This window comes from Diadema antillarum, unplaced genomic scaffold, assembly GCF_040938485.1.
Source record: "Diadema antillarum isolate AM-2024a unplaced genomic scaffold, OU_Dant_1.0 seq00000894_RagTag, whole genome shotgun sequence".
In the NCBI taxonomy this organism is placed as follows: Eukaryota; Metazoa; Echinodermata; class Echinoidea; order Diadematoida; family Diadematidae; genus Diadema; species Diadema antillarum.
The window spans coordinates 852504-878169 of NW_027271757.1; the positions used below are offsets into that span (position 1 = coordinate 852504).

Here is a 25666-nt window from a genome sequence, read left to right on the forward strand (position 1 = left end):
TATATCATCCACCTAAACAATCAATGAATTAAGGCTGGACTTACATCATCATGCCTTTTTTTTACATATCTACAGAAATCGTTTCTGTTGGTCGAAACAGTATTTCTTTGTCAACAGAACATGCAACTCCTGAGACCAATTCATGTCTTGCCATCCTGCCTCCCAGTCGAAGTACAAATATCCTTGCACTTGACGACATTTTTTTTTTTAAATCCGGCGACAGGCACAAGACTATTTTCGCATTTGAATTATCATCCGTCTCATTTCCCTCTGACCTACATTTCAAACGTGGATGTCCTCTTCCTGGTGGAAAAGATTTGTAAGCCGAGTTCAGTTTAAATGAGTCTTCGGAAAGAGAAACACTACAAGATGTACTGTTTCATTGTCTCTCTGCCTTTTAACTCAAAACTTAGTTGTTTGTCAACGTGACACATTATAAAAGCAGAGTAAAACGGTTTATTTGGTCCTCTTGGCGAAAGACACTTCTGTAGAGTCTCAGCGATGATCTTCTTCGGTCCTTATTCTGCCTTTCTTGTCGAAGTTCTTCGAGACGAGGTTGCCTTTATTATATGCCACAACGTCGTGCCAAAGTTTCTCGAGAACAGATATGAAATGGGCCGAATTGTCGTCGAGATGGACTTTTCTATATCGAGGTGTGTTTGAAGCTCGCGCTGCCAGCACCACTCTCCATTTCGGACACGTACCTTGTCGATAGAGGGTGGTTCGAAATGTAATCCTGTTTTCAGGGTGTGGATAGAAAGGAAGAAAACAATACTGAGTAGTTTGAATCCAGTCAATACACTACGAATGGTATTCTAGGCTAAAACAGCGTAAAACGCAAATAAATCTAAACTTGTACCTGTAACATAACTTGAATTAATCATGGCTTCCATGGTAACATGTGTAAAAAGAGCATAATGCTCCCTACAATGCTTACTAAAAGGGGACTGAAACCAAAATATACATGTGGATTGAGTTTAGAGAGCAATATTAGTAGAAAATATCAGTGAAAGTTTAAACAAAATCAGACGATCTGTTCAAAAGTTATGATTTTGTAGATTTGTTTGTTTAGCCATCCCTGAATGAGAAGACTACTACAGTTTGTGACGTCACATAGATTATAAAGAACGACATAGAGAAAACTATATGAAGAAAATTCAACAAGTTTAATTTTTCGTCAAAAGTATACATTCCCTCGACATGTATACTGACACATATTGCCCATTGTTAAAGCTAATGTCATTCCCCTTACCTTCAGGAAGAGGTAAAGTCATGTGTTGTTTATTTTTTCTTTATGCAAGAAAGGATGTAAAAATCTGTTGAATTTTCTTGAAATTATATTATATATATATATCTTGGAATTTTCCACGTGTTGGACTTCGAATGTTGTAATTATTAGAAGAAAGAGTCTCAAGTACGCCATGGATCCAACGATTACAAAAATTTTTATTACCAATTTTTGTAATCGTTGGATCCATGGCGTACTTGAGACTCTTTCTTCTATATATATATATATATATATATGTGTGTGTGTGTGTGTGTGTGTGTGTGTATACAGAGTGAGGAAAAATATTTGTTTTTATATAGATTATGATAGAAATGATAATGATAATAATGACAATAATGACAATAATAATACTATTATTATCATCATCATTAGTATTATTAATATTATTGGATCATTATTGTTATTGTTATTATTACTATTATTATTATTATTATTATTATTATTATTATTATTATTATCATTATTATATTAATGAAAGTAATATCTTCTGCGGCTCTGGTTCGTTACCTCCTCCTCCTCCTTCTCCTGCTCCCGTTTCCTGACCGAGAAGTAGGCCACGCAGTAGAGGATGAAGGCGACGACGCGCCCGCTGCACGAGAAGATCGTGAAGACGAGGCGAAAGGCCTTGATGTCATACACCAGGCAGTTCCCGGTCCGGCCGCACGCCTCCTGGAAGAGGAGGCAGGTCTTCTCCAGGATGGCCCCGAAGTACACGGGTCCCGGGATGAACGCTGCACCGCGTGAATTGGGGATTGCCAACATGAAGGCGGTTATAGATGACATCGAAGATGAGGGAAGAAATTTACAGTAAAGAGATGGAGAGGAGGGAAAAAAAAAAGAGGTGAAGTATGCATACATTCGCGAAAATTTACAACGTGTCATTGTTTGTTTGCTTGTTTGTTTGTCTCATTTCCATCTGAGAAGATAGCTGGATCGCCCATATTCAGCAGCAATAGCTGGTCAACCACGGGGTATGTATAAAGGCTGAACCACTTCAACGGGTTAAACACCCTGCTCTTTGCGATGAATAAATGAAAAGGGATCTTTTGCGTGCATGAGTTGTGACTCATTCACACACGAGATGTAAGTATATATGGCGTAGCTGTAGGACAGTATTGCAAAGGTAAACAGTGGTAGACATTGTAAGGAAATGTAGTAAGGAGAATTATTTGGGTGACGATTTGCTTGATTTATATATTATATAATTCCATTATTTCATGTTTGTAATTTTGCTGTATTATTTTCATTTCAGTTGTTGCAATGAAAAAAAAAAAACACGAAATGTGCACTTTCAGTTTCAGTTCAGTGTCAATTTCTTATTTCCAAGACGGGAAATATTACATAGTAAAGGAACTTGTTTTTTACGACGTACAGCAATACCAGACTGATAGCCTTTTTTATTGTTTGAATGGAAGTGAATGAATAGTATCGGGATTTTTTTTGCACATCTATTTTCGCGGTTGATACACGTAGTTGCTCGCTTAATGGGGGAACACAGCTCAATAAAATGTATAATCATTTCAGCCACGCAGATGCTCAATAGTGTCAAGTCTAACATGTATGTTGCAGCGGATCAATTACTTTGATATTTCACTGTACTTGAATTTCCTCTTCTGTTGGCTACTGGTGCAGTAATGAATGCTTTTCCACAATGATATTTATATTTCTCGCGTTTTTTTCCAATACGCGGTTTGGCGTGCATTTCATAGATATCAAAATAAGGTTGACCACTGCTAATAGTCAATACACACACTTACCCACCACCTTCATCAAAACGTTGCTGACACCGAGCGCAGTTGAACGATCTTCTTCCCGATGTGACCTGTGACGCCGCAAACGGAAAGAATAGACAAAGTTTTCATCTTTCTTTATGAAATCATTGAAATAGTTAAAAACGCTGTATAAGAATACCTCGTATTTACCAACACGATAGATTCAATATGGCCTATATATACATGATATTATTATTATTTTTTTTTATATACTCGACACTCGGGAGGAAGAAATCAAAGGGGAAAACTTCTACCTCGAATCTGCCTCCAAATTGAGATTTAATGGAAGAGGTCTTAAAACCGAAAGATGTTGGATTTGTTTCCATTCTGTTCTGGGCATGAATTTCAATGAGAGCATCAAGCCAGATCATCAGGTGTCATTGCTATTAAAGGGGACTATATTGAAATGCATGTTGTTCTGATCTATAAGACACTGTACTGCTATGATTGACACAAGATATCGGAGTGCAACGTCCCAAACACAGAGTATAGCTTGTATGTTTCCCTGCTGATCATGATAGTTTAGCAATGATAGGCAGATGATCAAAAATTAGTTAGATTAAAAACAAACAAACAAACAAAGAAACCTTGAATCAAACTCGTTGCTACGATGCTTCGCAAATTATCAGTGAGTTTGATTCCATTCTGTATTTTAATTCAACTAATCATTGATCTTGTACTTCGACTGGATGAATGAAAAGAATTTACATCAGTCTATTGACAGATGATGTCACTAGCAGAATCTTGTTTTGGAAGGTTTACGTGGAAGTATCCAATTAATCTGATAAAATACTGTAGTTATTATGTAATTTATGGCACGCATTTAAGATATACATTTGGCCACATAAGTGATGTTGAGGGTGTCATGAATCAACACACTTTAACAAGAATTTGCATTGCATATAGTTTCTTCATAAATGAACATGATTATTTAGATCGCGTTGGTTATGTTGTGTTACCCTTTGAGATCCGAGAAACGTCATTTCAGCGGTTTCGTAATGTATGTCTTTTTAATACATTTCTAAAGGTTTTTGATGTTTCATGAGGCAGAGTGAAATTTTACCTCTCATTTAAGTCCATTGATGAAGACAGATTATATATGGTTTGGTTAGAAAATTTCAAAAACCTCTTATTGCCAAAGTCATAATGGCATCTGAAGTTTTTTGACAAGACTGAAGTTTTTCCTTCCCTCTAAGACTGACAATTATTGGTGTCTTTGCTGCTATTGTGCAGATCTTATGAGTTTAACCAGTTACATTATAATTTTCTCTCAAACATACAGGATATGCACTGAAATTCAGAGGCTCCCGCTTATTGACGACAAGATGAAAACTTCTGCAGCGGAATTTTCCCAGCATAGAGGGCTCCATCAATTACGGAGTGTAACTACATCTTACCACTACTTTAGGGCTCACACGGATAAACAATTCCCCAAAGAGACGCGTGTTAAAAAAATCAAACAATTCTTTAAAATAGCTGGGAGAAATGAAATGTTTTATCTTCACTAACCTGGATAAGTGAACTATACCCTGTCACCATTCAAATTTCCGAGGCGGTTTCTTCAGCTCAAACTCTGTCCAAGGGTCCGCAAAGCCAGACTACGAGTTCTTTTCACTCAAAGATCACTCTTTTTCTTTACATGCACCCAATGAAATATAGTCCCTTCAAATTCCATGAGAAAAGATTTCATCTTCAAATTAAAATGCAGTTTGTATAGGAATTCATACTTAATATCTGCAGCTATTCAGTTTTATGCCAAACTGCATTATTGATTTTTAATTAATTTTTTATTCATTTATTTTGATATATTTGTTACGAATTTGTGAAGGGGTCTGGGACATTCCATTTTATTTACAGGTGTGAGCCCTATACTTTACCTGAATTGAAGCATGAACGAAGGGTTGTGCAGCAGTGAACCAAAGAGGGAGCCAAACAGCATCATGCCGAGAAAGTAGTAGAGACGGTCGCAGAGCCATGGACACTCCCCTAGGAAGGCAAACCCGTTCTCCATGGTTTCCAGGCCGACGATCTCCGTCTCGTTATCGGGTGGAGGTATACAGCTGCAGTCCACAAACAACTAGATTTGGACCGACAAAACGTAGCATCAAACCATCAACAAACTGGACCTGGGTCTACGCTCTATTGGCCAAAAGTTATCATGGATCTTACAGATACATCAAGACAGAAAACAACAGCAACTGTTTCCAGGGTTGCGTTAAATTCTCAATATCCGTTTTGTTCTTTTTTATGTGTTTGTATCAGTTTTAATTGAATTTTAATATCTGCCCCTGCTTAAGGTAGATTTCACACATCTGTTAATCGACACCATCATTATCTCATTTTTGAAAATGTATCTCCTGGAATTTTTATATTATGTAAAACAATCGGCTGTTTTCTCTCCTCAACGGAAGATTGGTTCAGCCAGGCATGTTGAACTCACCGTTGTGTTGGAGTCTCCCATGTTGACCTTTTCATACCTGCGGCAACCCGCGTGGCATGCGGTGGCGTAGGTCAGGCCGTCCGAACCGCACACGGGCACGAAGTCCCGCTCGCAACCGCAGTCGGCATTGCAAGGCACCGTTAGGTCGTCCGAGTACTCCACGGGCGGAGGCAGCGTTGCGTAGTACGGCAAGCTGATAGAGAGAAATCGATACTTGGAATTTGGAGATTTGGTGCTTTCTAATCCTCATGGTCATGACAAATGGTGATTGACGAAATCCTTAAATCGGGACTTCAAAATGGAGATTACTATATTATAACTTGTATTGATAATTGTAATGATGCCCACGTGAATGGTAATAATTGATGATAATGATGTTATGCTAATGTTTATTACAACAATACCATGATGAGCACGATCGAATTAAACGTGACATCATATTGATGATTATAAAGATGGAGATAAATCAACCTACATCTTACTTTTGAATCCAGACGTTTGGTTATCACTCTTTTCGCTCTGATCATTGGAATAGAATCTATAAGATGGGTTGTAGAATCTATGCAATCTGATTTGTCAATTACTATGTAGTGATTTTTTTTTACTGATCCATACTGAGCCATGCATCCGGCAAATCCCAACGCATAATGGGGGAAAAGGTTGAATTTCATGATTTTATAAAACGAATGATGCGAAGGCCCATTTCGTGGATCAGTGAAAATAGGATGCTCTCGTTCTCACTTTGGAAACAGTCTAAAATGCACTCGCTGCGCTCTTCGGATTAAGCAGTATAATTCTTGCCTATCCACTCTGCCCTGTGCATCATTTTTATACTGAATATGAAGTTTGTCCCATACTTTTCAACTATGTTTGGAAAGGAATATTCCCACACACACACACACAATCGTCATAAGTCATTAGACGTCGATCAGACTCACCTGTCTCCGTCTCCATAGGGAGCATAGGGCGTGGTGACACCGGCGTTGGGGGGATTGTCGCACCCCAGCCAGTACAGGGTGGGTGCCAAACACAGTAGCAAGCCCTCAATGCATATAACCATCTTGGCACACCCCTTGCTGCTGAGTTTGAACTTGCGCACGATCAAGCCTGCCAGGAGATTTCCTATGATTGGTCCTGGCAGCATCATCATCCCTTAATTGTCAAAAATGGAGAGTGAGAGAGGCCATAAATGGAGGGAAGGAAACATAATAATAGTGATCATCGCCATAGATTCATGAAAAGTAAATATACCGAGTTCGGATGCCGCCTGGTCCGAATGTGTTTTGACGGAATGTTCCACCAACAGCTGTTTTTCCCTAATGAAATGGATGCATTAATATACAATGTATTACAATTCTTCTATTAGTACTTTGCATAGCACAAAGTGCCAATGATAGTTATTACAAAATGGGTTCAAGAATGTAGCCAATTGGAAGCGCAAAAATGAGTCACGTGTGCGTGCATTAATTTCTCACTAACATGCACGGCCTGACGTCACAATGTTAACACTAGCAGTGCGCATTCAATCAGTTGTTACAAGTGCGTCGCGCGCTACTATACGCGCTGTCAATCCTATAAACGACTTCTAGTTCGGGCTGCCGGCCGGCCTTTCTTGTGTGCATAACGTGTGTGGCGTACGAATACTCGTACTCTTATACGCACAGTACTTATATTTGCGGAATTTCCGAGTGCGACGTGCGTAAATGTTTGGGACGAACATCTTCGGACATCTTGACTCTTGAGCGAGTGCTACATGTAGCTGACTGGTATTGACCCACAAAGGTACGTGAAAAATGCTGTTAGTTTTCGACCCATTTTATAAAACAAATGATGAACAGGATTATTTCTTGGCGTTAGTGGAGATGCAGATCACTCTCGGGTATTTACAATGTAGTGCAACATGCACTCGGCTTCGCCTCGTGTATGTTTCACAATTGTAAATACCCTTGAGTGCGCTGCGTCTCCACCAACGCACTCCATCCTGTGCATCATTTGTATAATAACGCTTGCTGACTATCGCAAGTCCCTTTATGCGATTAGAACCACAGGGGGTCGGCATCTGGCCCGTTTTCCAGCGTGGGTCTGTAGGTGGACCACTTTATCAGGGCCCCATTTCATAAAGAGTTGATATGATAGCAACTCTTGCTGGAATGGCAATAGTCATGGTAACGACAGGAATCCAGCTTCCTGATTGGCTGTTGCTATGGGAAGTTGTCATTCTAGCAAGAGTTGCTATCATCTGATCATACCAACTTTTATGAAATGGGGCCCAGGTAAGCACCCTCGCGCTTTGCGGCGAATGACTGAAGTGGGATCTTTTTTTACGTACATTATAGTCAACCGCAGAGAGCTATACTTGGTACAATGATTCCATGTTGGAGCCAAGCAAATTCGTGCATATGCAAAACGGTATGTTTTTTTCCTCTGAACGTCACGAAAATCTTAAGTTCCATATTGACTGTCCTGACGACGGACAGTCAATCTGTGAAACGTTGACTCCTCGAACAGGTGCTCAGTTCCAGGAACTTGGGGTAAGCTTGCTCAGTTCTTGTTAGAGTTACCAAGAGAAAGTATTAATATACCTAAGCACTCTCACACGATGACTTAGTAAACTCAGAAGCTTTAGTCATTATTCATCATATTGTTCTTGCCATATTTATGTTATTGCCATTATCACTGGAATTATTATCATATTACGACAACTGTTACTATTATCATCATCATACTATTTCCCTCCCGCTATTGTTGTTGTTGCTGTTATTTATTCGTAGTATTGATTATCAATTTCATCATCAAAGATTATGATGTCACGAACCAACGATTTAACGTTTATTCTCTATAATGGAATGTTCTGAAAACACAAAGAGCAAAACAGAAAGATAATCGAAAATATAAAGACACTAAAAATTCGGACGTAATGACACGGGCAAATAAGAATAACAGAAATTATGATTAGGTTTTGCTTCCTCATTCTCTTCTCTGCCTGTGTCAGGTTCTATTTTCGCCTTCAACATATTTATATTCTTTCTCAATTGTTTTTTTTTAATTATTTTGTAATGAAACAAAAAACAAACAAACATAAACTTGAAATTCCCTTAAAGTATATGGTTAAAATACTTTTGTGGGGTTAATATACAGTTCTCGTAAATCATTCAGTGTACTTCAAAGAAACAAATCTGGTTACAGCTGTGTCATATTTTAAACGTCATTACTGTCAAACTATTCAGAGTATCTAAAGATATACATACATGTATGTACAATTGTACTTGACACGTTGATGTAAAACTTACCGAACAACATTGATGACTTTGCTGGGGGAAGTCGGTACTGAGTGTACATGAATTTCGGCCCGAATATAAACCATCCCACATGCCCGGTAATCTCGGCACATACGGCAAAAAACACCGACATGGCTGTCAGGTTAGTTACTATCCGTTTGATAGTCTGGAAAAAATCTGCAAAGAATAGGGAATAATAATAATAATGATGATTGTTATTATCATTTACTTATTTATTTATTTATTTATTTATCCATTATTCGACCAGGATAAAACATATAGGATACATATCATTATAAGCATTACAAACATGAAACAAACACCAGAATGAACATTACAAAAGGGATACACTGTACTGTACATATAACACAAAATGAAAAAGAAATGAATGGTGACAACATGTAGGTCGGGGCACACAAAAGTAAAGACATTCAAACAATCAGTAGGCCTCGTACTGCAAGTACATGTATCAAAAACTGACATCTCATCTAAGACGTCAATTCGCAGTCCGTCAACAATGAATACATGTAGAACTATATTGACATGATTAGGATATCGCAACATGCCCAAATGCAGTATATAAGGCAGAAAGAAGGACAGTGACAAAAACCATCAAAGATGATATTAATTATGATCATGGCTTCCTCTTTACTCGTTAATGATGGCACACATTATATTACTTAAAGCAATTCAGGATTATTAACATTTACATTTTCTTTCTATATTTACATAGTATTATAGATACAATACGGACTGCCGATTGTCTGCACGGACAGAATAGAAAATAGTTAATTTATTGCACGCCATGTTGGCAAAGTGACAACATATTTCGGCCCATGTATAAATGGGTTAAATGCTAAGCACATGGACATACAGTTCAACGAGTTAAGAAGAAAAATACAGCCTATAATATGTCATCGATTCTTATGATAACAGTCTATTAATCAGTGACTCGTACAAATGCAATCATATAGCTGCGGCACCACGCCCTTACATCCTGCAGAAAACCTCTAGTGTTCAAGGGAGTAGAGCGCAAAGTCCGAAGGCCAGCTACAGAGGAGTACACTTCGAGCTTTCACGAAACATAACGTACGATAATTCCACTTGATTCTTGTGTCTTGTGATACTTTTTTTCATACTTCAATATTACCAGACACATAGGATTGGGAAAGTCTGTGCGTATGTCAAATTTGTCACTTATAATTTATAAAAACAATCATGTTCATAGGTTCCTTATTATGACATTGAGAATAAGGTGACAGAATGTGCAGACGCACTAAGCCTATGTCAACGAGACAGGACACTTAATGAATCAAACAAAACTAGATCCTATTCCCATTTAGTTTGCTCTTAAAAATTGAAACGTTGGAATATCTATAATTCTCAGTATATGGGCATAATCTTTCTGCAGCTAGAAAACCAGACACAGGCTTTCTGTTGCAAAGATACAATTCACAATAAGGCCAACACTGCAACGATGATATCGTAGCTACTGATGTTCTAACACTGACTGAGCACATTACGAACCTGTCAGAAACGCTACGAAACCCTGGTCGCTCGATCGCGGACTCGGCTTCGATGGGATCATGGCCGATATGGCACCACCGTGGCCGTTTTGGTTGTTGGCTTCCCTCTCCTTCACGTCCATCAGCTCCGTCACCTCCTCCCCTTCGTAGTGGTGGTCGCCGCCGTGGCCGACCGCGCCACCGGCCGCCTTCTTGCGCATGCTCTTGGGGAAGAAGAAGAACGGCACGCTGATGCAGATGAGCAGGAAACCGTTGATGAGGAAGCCGAGCCACCAGGCTCCGATGTAGTATGGGTGCTCCTGGCTGACGGCAGGCGGCGGGACCGCAGGGTCGTGGAAGAAAGTGGGCTTGACGAGGCACGCAGTGGCCACCATGTAGCCCAGCGTGGGCCCAAATGCGAATGTGCTGAATATGACGGCTGGGAGAGGGAATTGCATAAGGCATTAAAACAAGATTTTATTTTTGTTTGCTTTTTTTTTACCTCTTCATTACATAGGTGCAGCCATATCTTTTGACAAAGATATGGCATAACACAACAACTTACTAGCTTGTCCAGACATATACACATCGTATACAGCTCGTTATTCCGAAGGTTCGTTATTCCAAAGGCTCTTTATTCCTAAGATTCGTTATTCCGAAGGTTCATTGTTCCGAATTTCATTTTCGGATTAACCGATCTTCGGAATAACGAACCTTCGGAATAACGCCACAAATTTTCGGATTAACGAACCCTTTTTCATTTACGGATTAACGAACGTCTAGGTATAGGGAATTTGCGTGTTTCGGTTCAGCGACCCTTAGGAACAACGAACCTTCGGAATAGCGAACCTTCGGAATAACGAACAGCACCCATACACATCACACGGATGAACATTTGATAAGCAACTGAATGAGTCGATTCATCGGTGACTATATGAGATAGATAGACGATTAACAAAGAAAGAGAGAAGGAAATTAATGTTAAACTGACTAGATAATAACAATGTATTATAACCTAATGTCAAGATGATATTGCAGATTGTGCTCAGAGAAACAATGCGAAATTTTGTAAGCCCTTTTGTCACACACATACAAAAATTTTACTTGGTGTGTATCGTCGCAGAAAACTGCAAACTATTGAAAGAAGGAAATATTAAAATGACTAGATGATAACAATGTATCATTTAACCAAATGACACGATGATATTGCAAATTACGTGTTCAGAGAAACAATAATTGCAAACTATAGCATTCTCCTAACATGCAAGATAGGATATCACGTTGGAGAAGGGGGGGATGAGGGAGGGAAATTGAGAAAGAAAGATAGAAAGAAAGAGACAGGAAGAGAAGGAGTGAAATATCACATACCGACAAAAATGGTTGTGGTACGCTTATTCTTGACGTTGTCGTCCAGATAGGTGATGCAGAGAGGCTGCGCGCTCGTACCTAGCCCGCACAGAACCTGGCCCGCCAGAATCCACCCAACCTGCCAGAGTAAAGACCCGGATGTTGCCTCTTCCATCACGTCACATGTTTCTTCGTCTTGGTTGTCATAGAGACAAAAAAAAGAAGAAATGGTAAAGCGAAGAAAACAAATTAGTGGAGTGGTAAATTAACTACACAGGTGAATGATTCAAGATTCAAGATTCAAATTCAAGATTCAAATTCAAGATTCAAATTTATTTTCACTTCCATCAAATAAACAAAGAAATTATATACAATGCATATGTACAGGATATTTGTAATAATTGCAGAATGTGATTTAAGAAAGTACATATGAAAATGAGTAGCAGACGGAAAAAAAACCCCACAATTATATCTTTGTTAATATATACATAAAGCGTATAATACAAGTTAACTAAGGATGGGAATGGAAATGGAGGGTCCCACTAAGAAGCAATCGTCTGATAGAAGCGATCCGCCTCTGAGCCGAAATTCATTAAAATCGAACTGTCTGTTTTTCAGGGTGGCTGCGTTTAATACGACATGATATAACACTTTTCAGTCAGATCTATTTTGTAAAATTAAGAAAAAACAACAACAATAACAAATTGAAGGAGCTATGCATGTCAGTCAATAACGAAAATCATTCAACAAAAATGCTCAGATAGGAGAGCTTTAAAGGGATGATATAGCTTTTGTTGAGTTCAGGGATTCAGATTTTATGAGACTTTAGCAAGATAATTAGAAACCACTTATGAAATATCGAAGAGAATGCAGAGGAATTCAAAGTTTATTTGATAAAAATCGGTTTTTAAATGACTGAGATTTGAAAACAAAAAACAAAGTTAAAGAAAGTGGTTCTAATAAAAAAGGAGGCTTGAATATGTCGTAGGAATTATTTCCTTTTCCAATAATTATTTTTCTAGTTGTCATTTTCGTTGAAGTGAGTTATTTTATCATGAGCGACATTACAAACGAATCTTGCTCGATGCACGGTTAACAAGATTAACATTAGTGTAAACAATATTGATGAAAAGAGTATATAGGGTTGCAGACCCCCCCCCCCCCAAAAAAAAAAAAAAAGAAAAAAGAAAGGGGGGGGGGAGGGAAGCTTTTTTTTCACTCTGAATGACACTCATGGATCAAATTTGCCCCACTTATGTCTCTCTGTATTCATTCATGTACCTGTTGACTTCATTATGTACCGGTACATAATCGTACAGATAGATAAAAAAGAGATGTGCAGATATCTCTGCTTCTTCATCTATTCTTCCCATTCCCTCTTTCTCTCGTCTCTCGCTCTTCTCTCCCTTTGAATATACCAAGAAGTAGCCTGAGGTACACATTCATATCCCTTTTGACAAGGGCTTTTCAGACACTCCCACTGGTAGAATTAAAGATAACTGAAAAAAAAAAACTCACAAAGAATGCGAAACCTATAGCATTAAAAGATAGGTATTTAGGACAGGGTGCTAATACTTAGGACACATACCTTATTTTTCTCGTATATGGCAATGTTCTTCTCTTCTCTTTCTTTCTTTCTTTTGAATACAAAACTTCACCCAAGACATTCAGCGATTGATTTGCAAAATATATATATTTTTTTATTTTATCCGATTTCGATTTGTTTATCACCTTGCCTGCAATTACTGCGCTGTGAATCTTTGCTCTCTTGTTTTGCGAGTATCATTTTCTTGCAAAGAATAAAACCGGATCGACTGATATGCAGTTAAATAACCACCTTGTTGTTCAAAATTGCACATTCTTAGTGCCAATATTATAACTATAGCTCAAAATTGCTAAAACTGATTTAATAGCGCGGAAGGTTTACAATGGTTTATGAGTGAGCAGAGAAAACAATGAGAGACACAGAGGACATTGATTTATGTAATTTTTGGATATTACGGACCAAGCCATGAGGGTGGTCCTTTCATTATATGGCAGATATTAAAAGAATCTAAGCGGTCCAAACGCATGTTGACTTATTCATGATACCCTCAACATCACTTACGTGGCGAAACAAATATCTAATACGTTCCATGTATTTTATGATATTGTACTACTTTTTTGAGTATAGATTCATCTCGTAACTTCATCTGTCAATCGTTGCTAAAGTACTAACATGATTAACAAAAGACATTGGAATAAACTTTCCCCTACACTAATGATAACTTGCATGTTCTCATGCAATGTCTTTTGTTAAGTCATGGAAACGTGTAAGCTATCCTCAGTCGAATGGAAGATATATTCCAATGTCTTTTGTTAATCATATTAGTACTTTAGCAATGATTAACAGATGACATCACAGACAGAATCTGAAATTGGAAAGTTTTTTGTTTTGTGCGCGTTCCCAAGTAGTATAAAAGAAATGGAAAGAATTATTAGAAAAGACATGGATTGTATAACTAGATATTCCTTCCGCCACATAAGTATTTGTTGAGGGTATTATGAATCAATAAAAGTTGATATGCATTGGCATTACATAGTTCCTTTAATATTCCGCCACATTCTCGTCCTCTTTGTGCATTTGGCAGTCGCATCATGTTCTACGATATACTGAGTAGCTGATGACATTATATATATACACAAGTATGATGATGCGTTAAGTGTGCTGTTCTATGTAAATTTTTCATATTATGCTCCGTTTGCCAACTGCGCAGCATCGCCATGTTCTGGAACAAGGTGTATAAGTGAATCACTCTTTCGTCGACTTGGGATATTTTCGACAATACCAGAAAAATGCTATAGGGCACATGACACTATCGGGTGATCTGAGTCGTGGAGCAGTAAAGTTGCAATTGATATACATTACATTCACCTGAAAAACAAAAACAAAACAAAAACAAAATAAAACAAAACAGATAACATCGTCCTGCCTGTAAGTAATGTCATTACATTGCATGACGAAATACGTTGGCATGCTGTTTGCGCAGAGAAGAAAGACTGAACAATAAGATGATTAATACATTAGTAAACTTCGATTCAGAAATTTTTGTCGTTTTATTTTCCCGTGCTCCTTCGATATGATTTCGCAGGAGGCTTCAAAGTTCAAATACATTTAGCAAAATTGTGATAAACATTATTTGAAGTTGTTATATGAATTGATCTGAGGGGAAGGAGATAACCAGGTCGCCTGTTGATTCTAGGTAAACACACCACTTGCTCGTGAGTGCAAGCTCGAAAGCTTTTTGTCCCTAAACAATGAAGCAGCGTACCCCATTATTTCATGTATTTCATAAGTCGCAGTAACGGGGAACAGTTGTGATGCACATGTTAAGAAGCTGGTTTGTGTTAATGATATAAGGACACAGAATCCCCGTCAGAGACCAGCAATTATGCTCAGGGTAATCAAACCTTAGTGGAGTTTAACATTACACGGTATCCTGTTTTAAAAATTCATGTACTTTTTAAAACATAAACAATGACACTGTATGGGGAACTGAATACATTCGAACAAATCACTATAGTAAAACGTAACTTACTGGATTTAGCACATTTTTAAACCGCCTAAAGAATGCCTATATAAATCCACGTAATCTCATATGGGAGGATTTGGTCCAAATGGACTCAATATTTCATTAAAATACGGAAATTGTTCTTTGACTCCTTGTCACGAGAGTTTGAATAACAATGTCTGTTATAAAACATTAAGCGGTCTGTTGTACTTGTTTGGAATGAAGAACTTAACATGATTTGGCGATTTCTTTAACTAATTGAAATTAGCTGTCGTCAAGTCAAGTCTTAGTTGCCTCAGTTAAAAAAATAACGACTATAAGTTTTTGCTTTATAAATAGTGCACGGCTTGAAAAATGCCACTACATTTCTCTCCTGTGTTTACTATTGTCGATGACCTTTCAAAAGTTCTATCATTATAGTATACTAACATTGCAGATGTCATCCCGAATACAAGACATTGCATTGGGTAAGACTCAATACACACTCCACTGAATACAACTTCTATCATGCTCGTGGTGAAGCCTGTAAGGAGTGGTGTAGGGAATCTCTACGACTTGAATGAAAGTCTTCTCTGGGTTTCCTCTGAGGTTTGCACTCCAATGTGCGAATGTAGACCCTCATCGTCTTCGTCTCTTTCTATGTTCTTTCTCTGTCTTTGGTGTTTATATGATTATACCTGTCCGTCTATTTTGTTGTAACTGATCTTTTGTTTTCCTGTCTTTCTGTCCATGTCTCTATTATACATGTCGATCTAACGATATGTTGGGATTAGTCTATCTATCTATCCTCAATTAATGAAAATCATTATTATTAGTACGCCATCACTATTTATTTTCTGGTTGTATGCGTTTAAAATGGATCGGATGTTCAAAATGCAAATAGATGGTTTAAAAAAAGTTGCATACTGATCACGAACCATATTCACGAAATTTGATATTGATCATACCCATATATATATATTATATATATACATAAAATTTCAATAATAATATTAATAATAATAATAATAATGATAATAACAATAACAATAATAATAATAATAATAATAATATAAATATATCTATATGGGTCTTTATATGTAATTTTTGCACATTTTCTGTTTTTACTTGTCATTATCAAATCACTTTGATTTTTCAAGAAGGAAAGTTTATGTCGTTTTCCATTCTTAATCTGCATTCGATTACCCTTTCATCTTTTATTTGTCCTACATATGGAACTGCTATGGCACGGCGGAAGCACGACACGGTGCGAATCCGGTCAGCCGACAAAACAGAATACTGAGTACTCGAATAGTTTGCGTAAAGTTTGTATTTGTTGAAATGCGATGGCAGATCATGGCACATGTATGTTATGCCATATATCTAGGTTACAATGCTCATAAGCTATTTTTTCTGTATTGTTTAACGATAAAAAAGTTAGTGTTTTAAAGTGGGTTTAATACTTGAAAGCAAAATAGCGGAGAAGTAGGCAACGACTCAGCAATTCAACATCACGCCCCTGCACATAACAAATCATTCCTAATGATCTCTTTGTGCCCCGACGCCACTTGACATGGATACTGCATGGTCTCCAATGCCACTGATAGTAGCACCCATTTCTACTCTCGTCAGATACAGTGGCCGATTGAAGCTGACGGGCGTACAAACATTCGTGTTTGTCTTGCTCCACCGCTTGAATTTGTCTGCCTTCGGGAGTAATCCCGCTTCTTGAAATTCAACAAAAGAGATGAAATCTTGATTCATCGGGAAGCCTTTTGAAGACACTCTTTGCATTAAGAGAGAGAAAAAAACACACACACCGACCACTCGACTATGTAAAATGGCAAGAAAAATGCAGCCTACCATCCCCTCTCCCACCCCCGTCTCTCTGTGTTCGACAACATAAATGGTTTGACACGTGAAATAGCTTTTTAACGAGCGTGAATAAACGATGACACAGCAGGATCCAACGCTCACAATGTTCAACAGAAAAATGACTTGAATTGTTGTTTTGTGCTCATTCCCGTATCGAAATAAATCATCAGGTATGAGCACAGTGTGTGATCAAATAACAAAAATGTTCTACTTTTAAATCAGCCGGATTGCTGAGCATCAGAAGTGATTATACTTCTAAGTCCCATTCACTAAAAAAAAAAAAAAAAAAAAAAAAAAAACGTTGATACGATAGCAACTCTTGCTGGAATGGCAATTGTCATGCATGGTTACAACAAGAATCCAGCTTCCAAATTGGCTGTTGCTGTTGGTAAGTTGCCTTTCTAGCAAGAGTTGCTATCCTAACATCTTTTATGAAATGGGGTCCAGGTCTTCAATGGGGGCCGGTCGGTACTTCCAAGGGGATTCCTATTGTCTAGACTAGGACACTTTAACACCATTTTGTATCAAAAGAGCATAGGAGATTATGATATGCATCATCTGGCTCCTGCACTTTGAACGAGAACTCAAATCTTGTTTATTCTGTGATAATCATAGTCATGTTACCAGTAAGTTTGCTCACTAATAGTTATAGCCCCCATGAACTGTGGAAGGTAAGCTTACGAGTATGCCATAATGATTTCTGTAAAGTAAACCGAGTCTCTTTTGGTATATAATTGTTAATAGGTGAGTTTATCAAGGATGGACATACACACAAGTCGAGTAACTAGATTTTGTTTGCCGGCACGACACCTATGTCAATTATCCTTTAGGCCGACATGTTGAGTGTAAGCTGGTGGCTCTCGGGTGCAAATAGCGAACGCGTGGGAAGATTGGGCCTCTCCAGAGTTCACCCCTTGGGTCTACATATGGTATGATTACAACATCAATATTTGCGCAGGACTTTGGTATACATGAGATATTATGAAGAGCAACCAAGGCGGACGTTGGCGGTAACTGACAAAAGGCCTAAGTCCAGAATTCTCAACGTACAGGCCATTACCAATGTCATATAGTAATCTTTGCCCTGTGCATATCAACGCTAGCTGTCCTGCATTAGAAGGTCGTAGCAAGGTCCTGCTATTTCCTTCAATCGGCAAGGGAAATATATTTAACTCTTCTTCTTTTTATTCTTCTTCTTTTTCTCTTCTTCTTCAGCTCTATCTTCTGCCTCTTCTTCTGCTCCATCTTCTGGTTCTTCTTCTTCTCCATCTTCTGCTTCTTCTTATTATAATTTCTTTCTGTTCTTCTTGTTTGTCTGCCTTTTCTTCTCCTTCCCCGTTTTGTTCTTCGTCTTTTTCATGTTGATCTGCCTCATTCGATCCTGAAGATTCTTGAAGATCACAGAAAATGTCAGTGTTTTTTGTGTGTCTTACCACTTTCACCGGGATTTCACCATGCTCTTTGCGAGAAAAGTTAATTGGGTTCTTTTACTAGCATTTAGAGTAAAGCTCTCGTATACACGTTTCAAATTTCCTCCGAAAGACGTGGCAGAGCGGATAACAGTGCCTTGCAAAAGGGCACTACTGTCCCAAATCATTTGGTGCTTTAGACTATCAATGGCTGATCGATCGATCGACTTTGCTCCCACGAACCGGTAGGAAATATCCACTTCGTATCCAAGTTGACTTAGATTGAAAGAATTGTGTCAAACAGAGCTACATACAAACTCCATTAAAATCGGATTAAAATATAAACAAGATAGTTGTGGATGTTTATGCTACGGAAGCCTGGAGATTCACACGGTATCATGACAGTGATATACAGCGCACCCAAACGCAAAGTATTTTAAATTGATATCTATACTTTGTCAGCAGTTTACGAGCTTGTCCCCTTTGACAATTTGTGATTGCAAAATTATGACAACTCTAGAATTTGAAGGATGCAACTTCCTCCGTTTGAAATCCTAATCAAGAAAGATTAGTGAAGACTATTGCGTCAGCTAGCTTCGTTGGAGACTCGTAAGCCGATCATTACATCACTTCGCATGACAATTTCTTGAGAGTCTTATACTCATCTGCTTATCACGTTAATCGTCTGACCATAATAGGTATATGTGTGTAATATATGCACATTCAATTCATTGGTGCAGAAAAGGTTAATTGTCATTCTTGGTCTCTCTTTTACTTGTTCTACGTTTATTAAACTACGACCAAATATTAGTACAGTGACTTCGTCTGACAAAAACCAGACACCAAGTTAAAATGACTCATTTTTCACGATTTTCCATTTGATTTCATATCTGCGATATTAAGTGCATGTGATGTGAATAATATCATACTCAGGAAGTACAGATCTTTTTTTTTTTCAAATTACACAGTGTATGAACTATTCCAGAATCATCAACATATATTGTGATCAAGTTTTTTCCTTTAGAAAAATAAGAAATGAGGGATTGCATGCATAACTGTGCTCATGATGAAATATATACTTTTGGAAGAAGGAAGCGTTAGTATACAAATAATGACTGCTATGAGGGGTACAGTTAAAATTATGGGCCCAAGGTGATGTGAAAACCATAATTATGTCCGAAGCGAAGCTGAGGGCATAATAATGGTTTTCACATCACCGAGGGCCTACATAATTGTAACTGCGCCCCGAATATCAAGCTGTCATTATTTGTTTTGGATACCGAAAATATAGATTTTTCTTATCTGATTGGTTAAAAGGTTACCTGAATAACAAGGACTAAAAGCAGCACTCGTAATCAACGCTGATCAACAGCACGGCGGTCGTATCATTGGTGCGTACATATGAGCGATCTATGTGTACGGGGTTGCGACTGTCTCCAAACCTATTTACAGGGCACAGTTGATTCTATGCCCCGGGCACAGTAAATCATGACGTCATTTTGATTAAAAATGGGGCACAGCTATTTTCATGACTCCACTTTTAACCAATCAGATGAGAGGAATCTATATATGAGGTACTAGTATATAATTCGTTTTGCTGTATCATTTTCTCTAATCCTATTGTTTTGCTGTCACCATAGCCACAACTGAAGCAATCACATAACGACAACCTTCCTCATGCCCGTCGTTATGATCGTGGTTTGCAGCACAGTTGATCAGCATGATCATCATCCTGAGCATGACGAGCAACAACTACCATTATCAGGATCATTATCAGATTATCATTATCAGGATCATCTACTTTAACATCAACAATCTTAGCCGCCACAGGAGATCATAGGGGTGGACAAGACAGGCAGGATGATGTGTAAGAGAGAAAAAGTGTTTGAGGGAATTATTCATTATTCGTTATCTTATGTATTTTCTGAGGGTCCCATCACATCGTACAAGCTTTGCTTTTTTGTGGGACCCTTCATTACCATTCCCATCCTTATTCAATTTGTACTATGCGTACGTATTAAAATGCAATCATGTTTTCTTCATTTTGTTACTCATTATCACATATATTTTGTTAATTTACGTTTGTGCAATTATTTCAAATATATTCTGCTTATACATTACATATAATTTTCTCTGTTTATTTGATGGAAGTGAAAATAACTTTGAACTTTGAAGGAGAGGAATGATCCAATGCCACACCCACCCTCAAAGCACCCATTGCTTCCATTGCTCATAAACAAAAATAAAGAAAGAAAAAAAGAAAAAAAAAGGAAAAAGAAAGAAACAAACACAAGCAACTTACTAGGATCGCTGGAGTCACCGGGTCGACAGGTGTCCTGGCCTGCTCCACGCCCTCCCCCAGAGGAGCCCGTTAGGTTGCCCGACCACATTCCCGTCATCTTCGCCATCATGGCCTGTGGCGGGTCGTAGATGAAGTGCGGCAAGGCGCACATAATGGTTCCCAGGCCGACTGCAGCCAGCGCCGCACCTGCCCGGAGACAACGAGACGATGTCAGTGCTTTCAATGCATTCTTGTCATCAGCGTCGCAGTAATCATCGCCGCCATCAGTGTAAGAATCAAATGCCACTTGCAGAAGTCTTTGTGGCATTATCAATACTTACGCTATGACGATTATGTTAATGTTAAAAACAATGATGATGACTGTGATTCAATTATGACTGAGGTAAAAAGAATCCATAGAAGAGTGTGTATAATCACCACAGCAATCGTATCAATCAGCATCTTCGTCAACGTAGTCATAATAATCTTCAGGTCATTAATGATCGAAGTATACTTGGAATAGGATAATCTGATTTAAAAAGAAATACTAGTGTGTGTGTATCGTTTAGGACAAGGAACATATCCCAGTGAATATGACTGTGTTGATTCAAGTTAATGCCGTAGATTGGGAAACGATGGATCTACATAACTGTTGCTTTCAGCAAAAGTCATTAGTCTAAATGAACGAAATTATCAGCAACCTTACCAACGATCCTCGGCCGATGACGAGAGTGTCCGAAGTGCGTGACGAAGAGCACGGCCAGCATCCCGGCGACGTCGTTAATGATCGTGATCGCACCGGACTCCGAGCTCTTGAGCTGGAATCGACGTTCGATGGTGCTCAGCGAGGCGCTGACGTAGCCGCCGATGGCCGAGATGTAGGCGACATTGCCGACGCAAGTGAGAATGAGGTAGACCCAGGGGTTGAAGAACCAGTGACGCTCGAGCTCGATGTCATCCGAGGCTGTCACTGATAGAGATCGAAGGGAGGAAGCAATCATGGTCGTATAGGTAGCAGAATGATGCACTTCATATTGGGCGCCAGTCCCTTCCACCTCCATTATTAACTGGGCCCACACATTAGGGCCTACAAGTTCATTCATTCCATTCATTCATTATTCATTTTTATTTCCAAACAATATACATGGATAATACAAACGTCAAACGTCAAACTGAATGCACCATGCAAGTTGACTTGCATGGTGCAGTGTAAAATTTTGAGTGTAAAAATGTCAGATGGAAAAAATGTCGGAGGCGAAGTAAATGCTTTACGCCAGAGATTACGCCATAGATTAAACAACAACAACAACAACAAAGCATCCTCGCTGGAAAGAAGAGTGTTCCACAGCGTGAAACACAATGAGAAACGCAGTGTGAAACACAGGTAGTGTGAACACAGCGTGAAATCTATTCACACTGTTAAATTTGAGCGTTTTAACATTGTAAGCACTCTGTGAATCATCAATTCACAGTGCGACCCCCCCCCCCCCCTCCCCGCCAATATTACTATGTGAAGCAAACACTCTGTGAAAAACCACTCCACAGTGCGAAATCATCTTGTCTTCAGATAGACGACTGTGTGAACAAATAGCGAACACACTATGGGAACTGTGTTTTTTTTCCGGCAGGAATATCCGAGATGAAACACAAAAACGAGCAGAACAGCAACACTTTCATCAAAGTAAACATTAAAATAAAGTTATGGAATTCCAGCTTTTTCACAAATCTTCTTAATCTTCTTAATCTTCTTCAGTGATATCGGTCAAACACGAATGCAAGTGCATGATGTCATCGTTATACAAATCTTCCATTGATTCGAAAACATATATATTGCATACGTCATTTTGGTAATTAGTTTTTTTTTTAAGTCAGCATTTCTAAATCATAGCAATAAACTGTTTGATTGATCCAACAATCCTTTTGATTATGCTTATTAACTGCAAACGGAATATGCAATGTGCTGACGATTTCCATGGTATTGCTCTGATATAATACACTTTTTGTGTGAAAAGCGTGGGAAACTTTATCTTTCGTTTATATTTGTAACTTGTAACTCCCAACTAACACACAAAAGCTGTTATACATAATGCTCTTCTGTACATTCTTTGCAAGGACGAGTCATTGTACCTTTAATAGTCGCAATGACTGAGGGCAAACATTGCTGCTTCAATGGAATTTACGAATTATTATTTTTTTTTTAAAGATAACGGTGACCTGATCGTGCGTGGCGAAATTTAACTAGATGGGTGATCATGTAAAGCTACATTCACATACTTCCTTGTATTCTTCCTTTTATCTCGACAGCTAACTCAAGGTAGCTTGGGTAGGTCTTGTACCATTCTTGCCAAAATTTCTCCCAGTATCCAATTTGGAAGACCCATAATTTTGCTCCTGTATTGTCAACATTGGCGTGTACAGGAAACCCACTGTACCCTTCACATAATAGACGCTACTGAATTGCTCTATCGCGTGCTTAGAATGTCTCCATGCATGCATGTGATGACAACTTTAGTACTAAAAAAAAAACTGCGATGTAAATGTGCTATGGTATATTTAGTCCTCTATTGCATTCCAGCAATGGAACCATGGTTTTTTTTTTATCCTGTTCTTGCCAAGTTTCTTTAAATGCACCATGGTGGATCCACAACCGCCCCTCCCCGTATTATCGACTCTCTTTATTGTCCCTTCTTGTCTGTTCATGTACTTTTACAGTCCACATATAAATAACATTTTTTTTCACTCGATACAATAAGTATGTTCATTCTTTGTCGTGATTTTTACATGACTTACGTGTCTCTGTGTTTGTCCCTTTTGACCTTTACTGCTCCCACGTTTTTCGATGTTTTTAATAATGTATGTAACTAAAAAAAATGTTCTGAATTGAATCCTAGTTGTTATTCAAGCAGCCATACAATGCCTTCTGGAATGTTAAAGTTTGACTGTTATTCGTGGCGTCTCATTCATGTGGTTGTATGATTTGTGTGTGTCTCTCTCTCTTTCTTCCTTGGCTTTCTTGTCACCCACCCACAGCTCTGTTTTGAGGTAAAGTAACGCCATGTTCGAGTGTATCAAAACGTGGTTAAACTGTACATGACATATATCGCTGATTTCAAAGCGTACATAATAGACAAAACATGAAAATCATTAACAACCTGTCTTTCTTATAGACCTAAGACGAGGTACAATACGTCAGTGCTTCTCCTTTCATTGCCAGTAGTTAATGTAAAAGAGACTTTAAGACATTTTTCCCATGCTGTTCTTTTCAAACACAAACGAAAGAGGAAGTGCGTTGGAACACGCACTGATAATCGGAGATATTGTTTACAACCCCTGAAGCAACTTGAAGAAACTTCACAAACAAAATGTATAAACAGCGTATAGTATATGAAAAGCCGTGATTTACGAAAAGCTTATACGACAAATGTCATAAATACTATCATAACCATTGTCTGCACAGTTTTTGAGGTTTAAAGGGTTGATTGTATAGCACTACATCTCACCTTTCTCCGATTTTCTCTTCTTCTTAGGGGTAGTCTTTCCTCGCCCTTCCCCCATAGCGAAGTCATATTCGTCCATACTGTCTTCCATGGCTGCTGAATTTCGGCGGTGTGGGGTGTTAGTCCGAACACTGCTGGTGGTGTACAGCCCCCAGATGGACTCCACCCAAACGGGTTGCTTCGAACACGAGTTGTGATTTCAATATCAACTGCCGAATCCCACTCAACACATGGTCACACCAATTAAATTTTAGATACCCGAATGCAAATCAGCGGTGTCTAATGACATTTTGTGGTGTCGAGCTAATCAAAACGTTAAAAGTGGCCTTTCTCCGTCGCAACGGAGACAGGAGTTAAGCAAAAGATGAAATTAAATGTTAAATGTCCTCGAAGTCGACATGTCGTTCCTCAGTATACTGCGCCGGGTGGTGTCGGGTGCCCTCTGATGTATCTACCTTGTTTTTCGTGTCTTTGGCATCCGGAGATGGTGTCACGTAGAGGGCATGACCTAAAGTGTATTTGGTGACAGATTTTCAGATCTTTACGGTTCGTTCCTTTCTGTTTTTAACAATTCAGTTCAATGTAATAGACAAGGACTCCACTTGGAACGTCCCAAGTAATTTGCGCTTAGATGATACCAATCATTGAAAACTGCTGCTTATGCGATCGCTCAGGCTTGATTAAATAAGCCGTTCCAGACAACCAACAATACACAAAAGAAGCGACAACCTTTGACTTGCTAAGGTAAGTGCGATCATGATCAACTCCTTTCCCAGTAAAGGTAAGATCCGCGTATCTACGAGGAATCTTCGCAGTAGACGTGGTAATAACCCGAAACGGCCCGTTGGGCCGTGCCGGTCTGTTTCACGAATAATCAGAACTCTTCTCGTTCTTGTCAATAGCTCACCCGTTCAACACGTCTTGTACAAAGAAAATCCGTGCGCATGACGTCAAACATTTAACAATCCTTACTATCCTCTTAGCTGGCTGTCGATCGATAGACATGAGGCAAGTACACCTTTGATGAGCTGTTCAGTCAGTCTGCGTGACTCCTGCAAAAGTCTGCGCGCAACGGACCTGCTCTCCACCTGTAGACGAGACTGGTATAGCAACAGTCCGTATAAGCAGGGATGTGGTATTATAAGAGTGTTTTTAATTAGTTTGCTGCTTACGCCGTACAGATCTCGCTTCTTTCGTTCTCCAGCAAAAGTATCGGTCTACTGCTCGCACCCGAAAAAGGTGTGTGCCCGTCCCCTTCTTGACTTTGTTCCGTCGCAAAATCGCATTGGTCTTACCATACTAAAAGTCTCTGGGTTGTCAATTTAAACAATGTATCAACCGCTCTTAAGTTAGTCGCTAAAGGTGATCAGGAGAAACCCACAAGACACCTGCTACTAACCTTTTTTTCTTCTTTTCCACCTGCATTTGAATCCAGTTTCGACGC

The 25666-nt window shown here is 38.8% G+C and overlaps 1 protein-coding gene across 1 annotated transcript; it reads right to left on the minus strand.

Annotated features, from left to right (window-relative positions):
* Positions 1 to 39: 39 nt before the first annotated feature.
* Positions 40 to 25666, minus strand: LOC139740991 (solute carrier organic anion transporter family member 3A1-like). The gene is made up of 12 exons (XM_071651575.1): positions 24226 to 25666; positions 21432 to 21695; positions 20747 to 20932; positions 11652 to 11825; positions 10306 to 10722; positions 8791 to 8955; positions 6439 to 6652; positions 5501 to 5693; positions 4938 to 5137; positions 3046 to 3110; positions 1796 to 2019; positions 40 to 736 (listed from the first exon to the last, which is right to left on the minus strand). Exons 1-12 carry the CDS (start codon positions 24311 to 24313, stop codon positions 644 to 646), a joined length of 2283 nt encoding a protein of 760 aa, XP_071507676.1. The 5' UTR covers positions 24314 to 25666; the 3' UTR covers positions 40 to 643.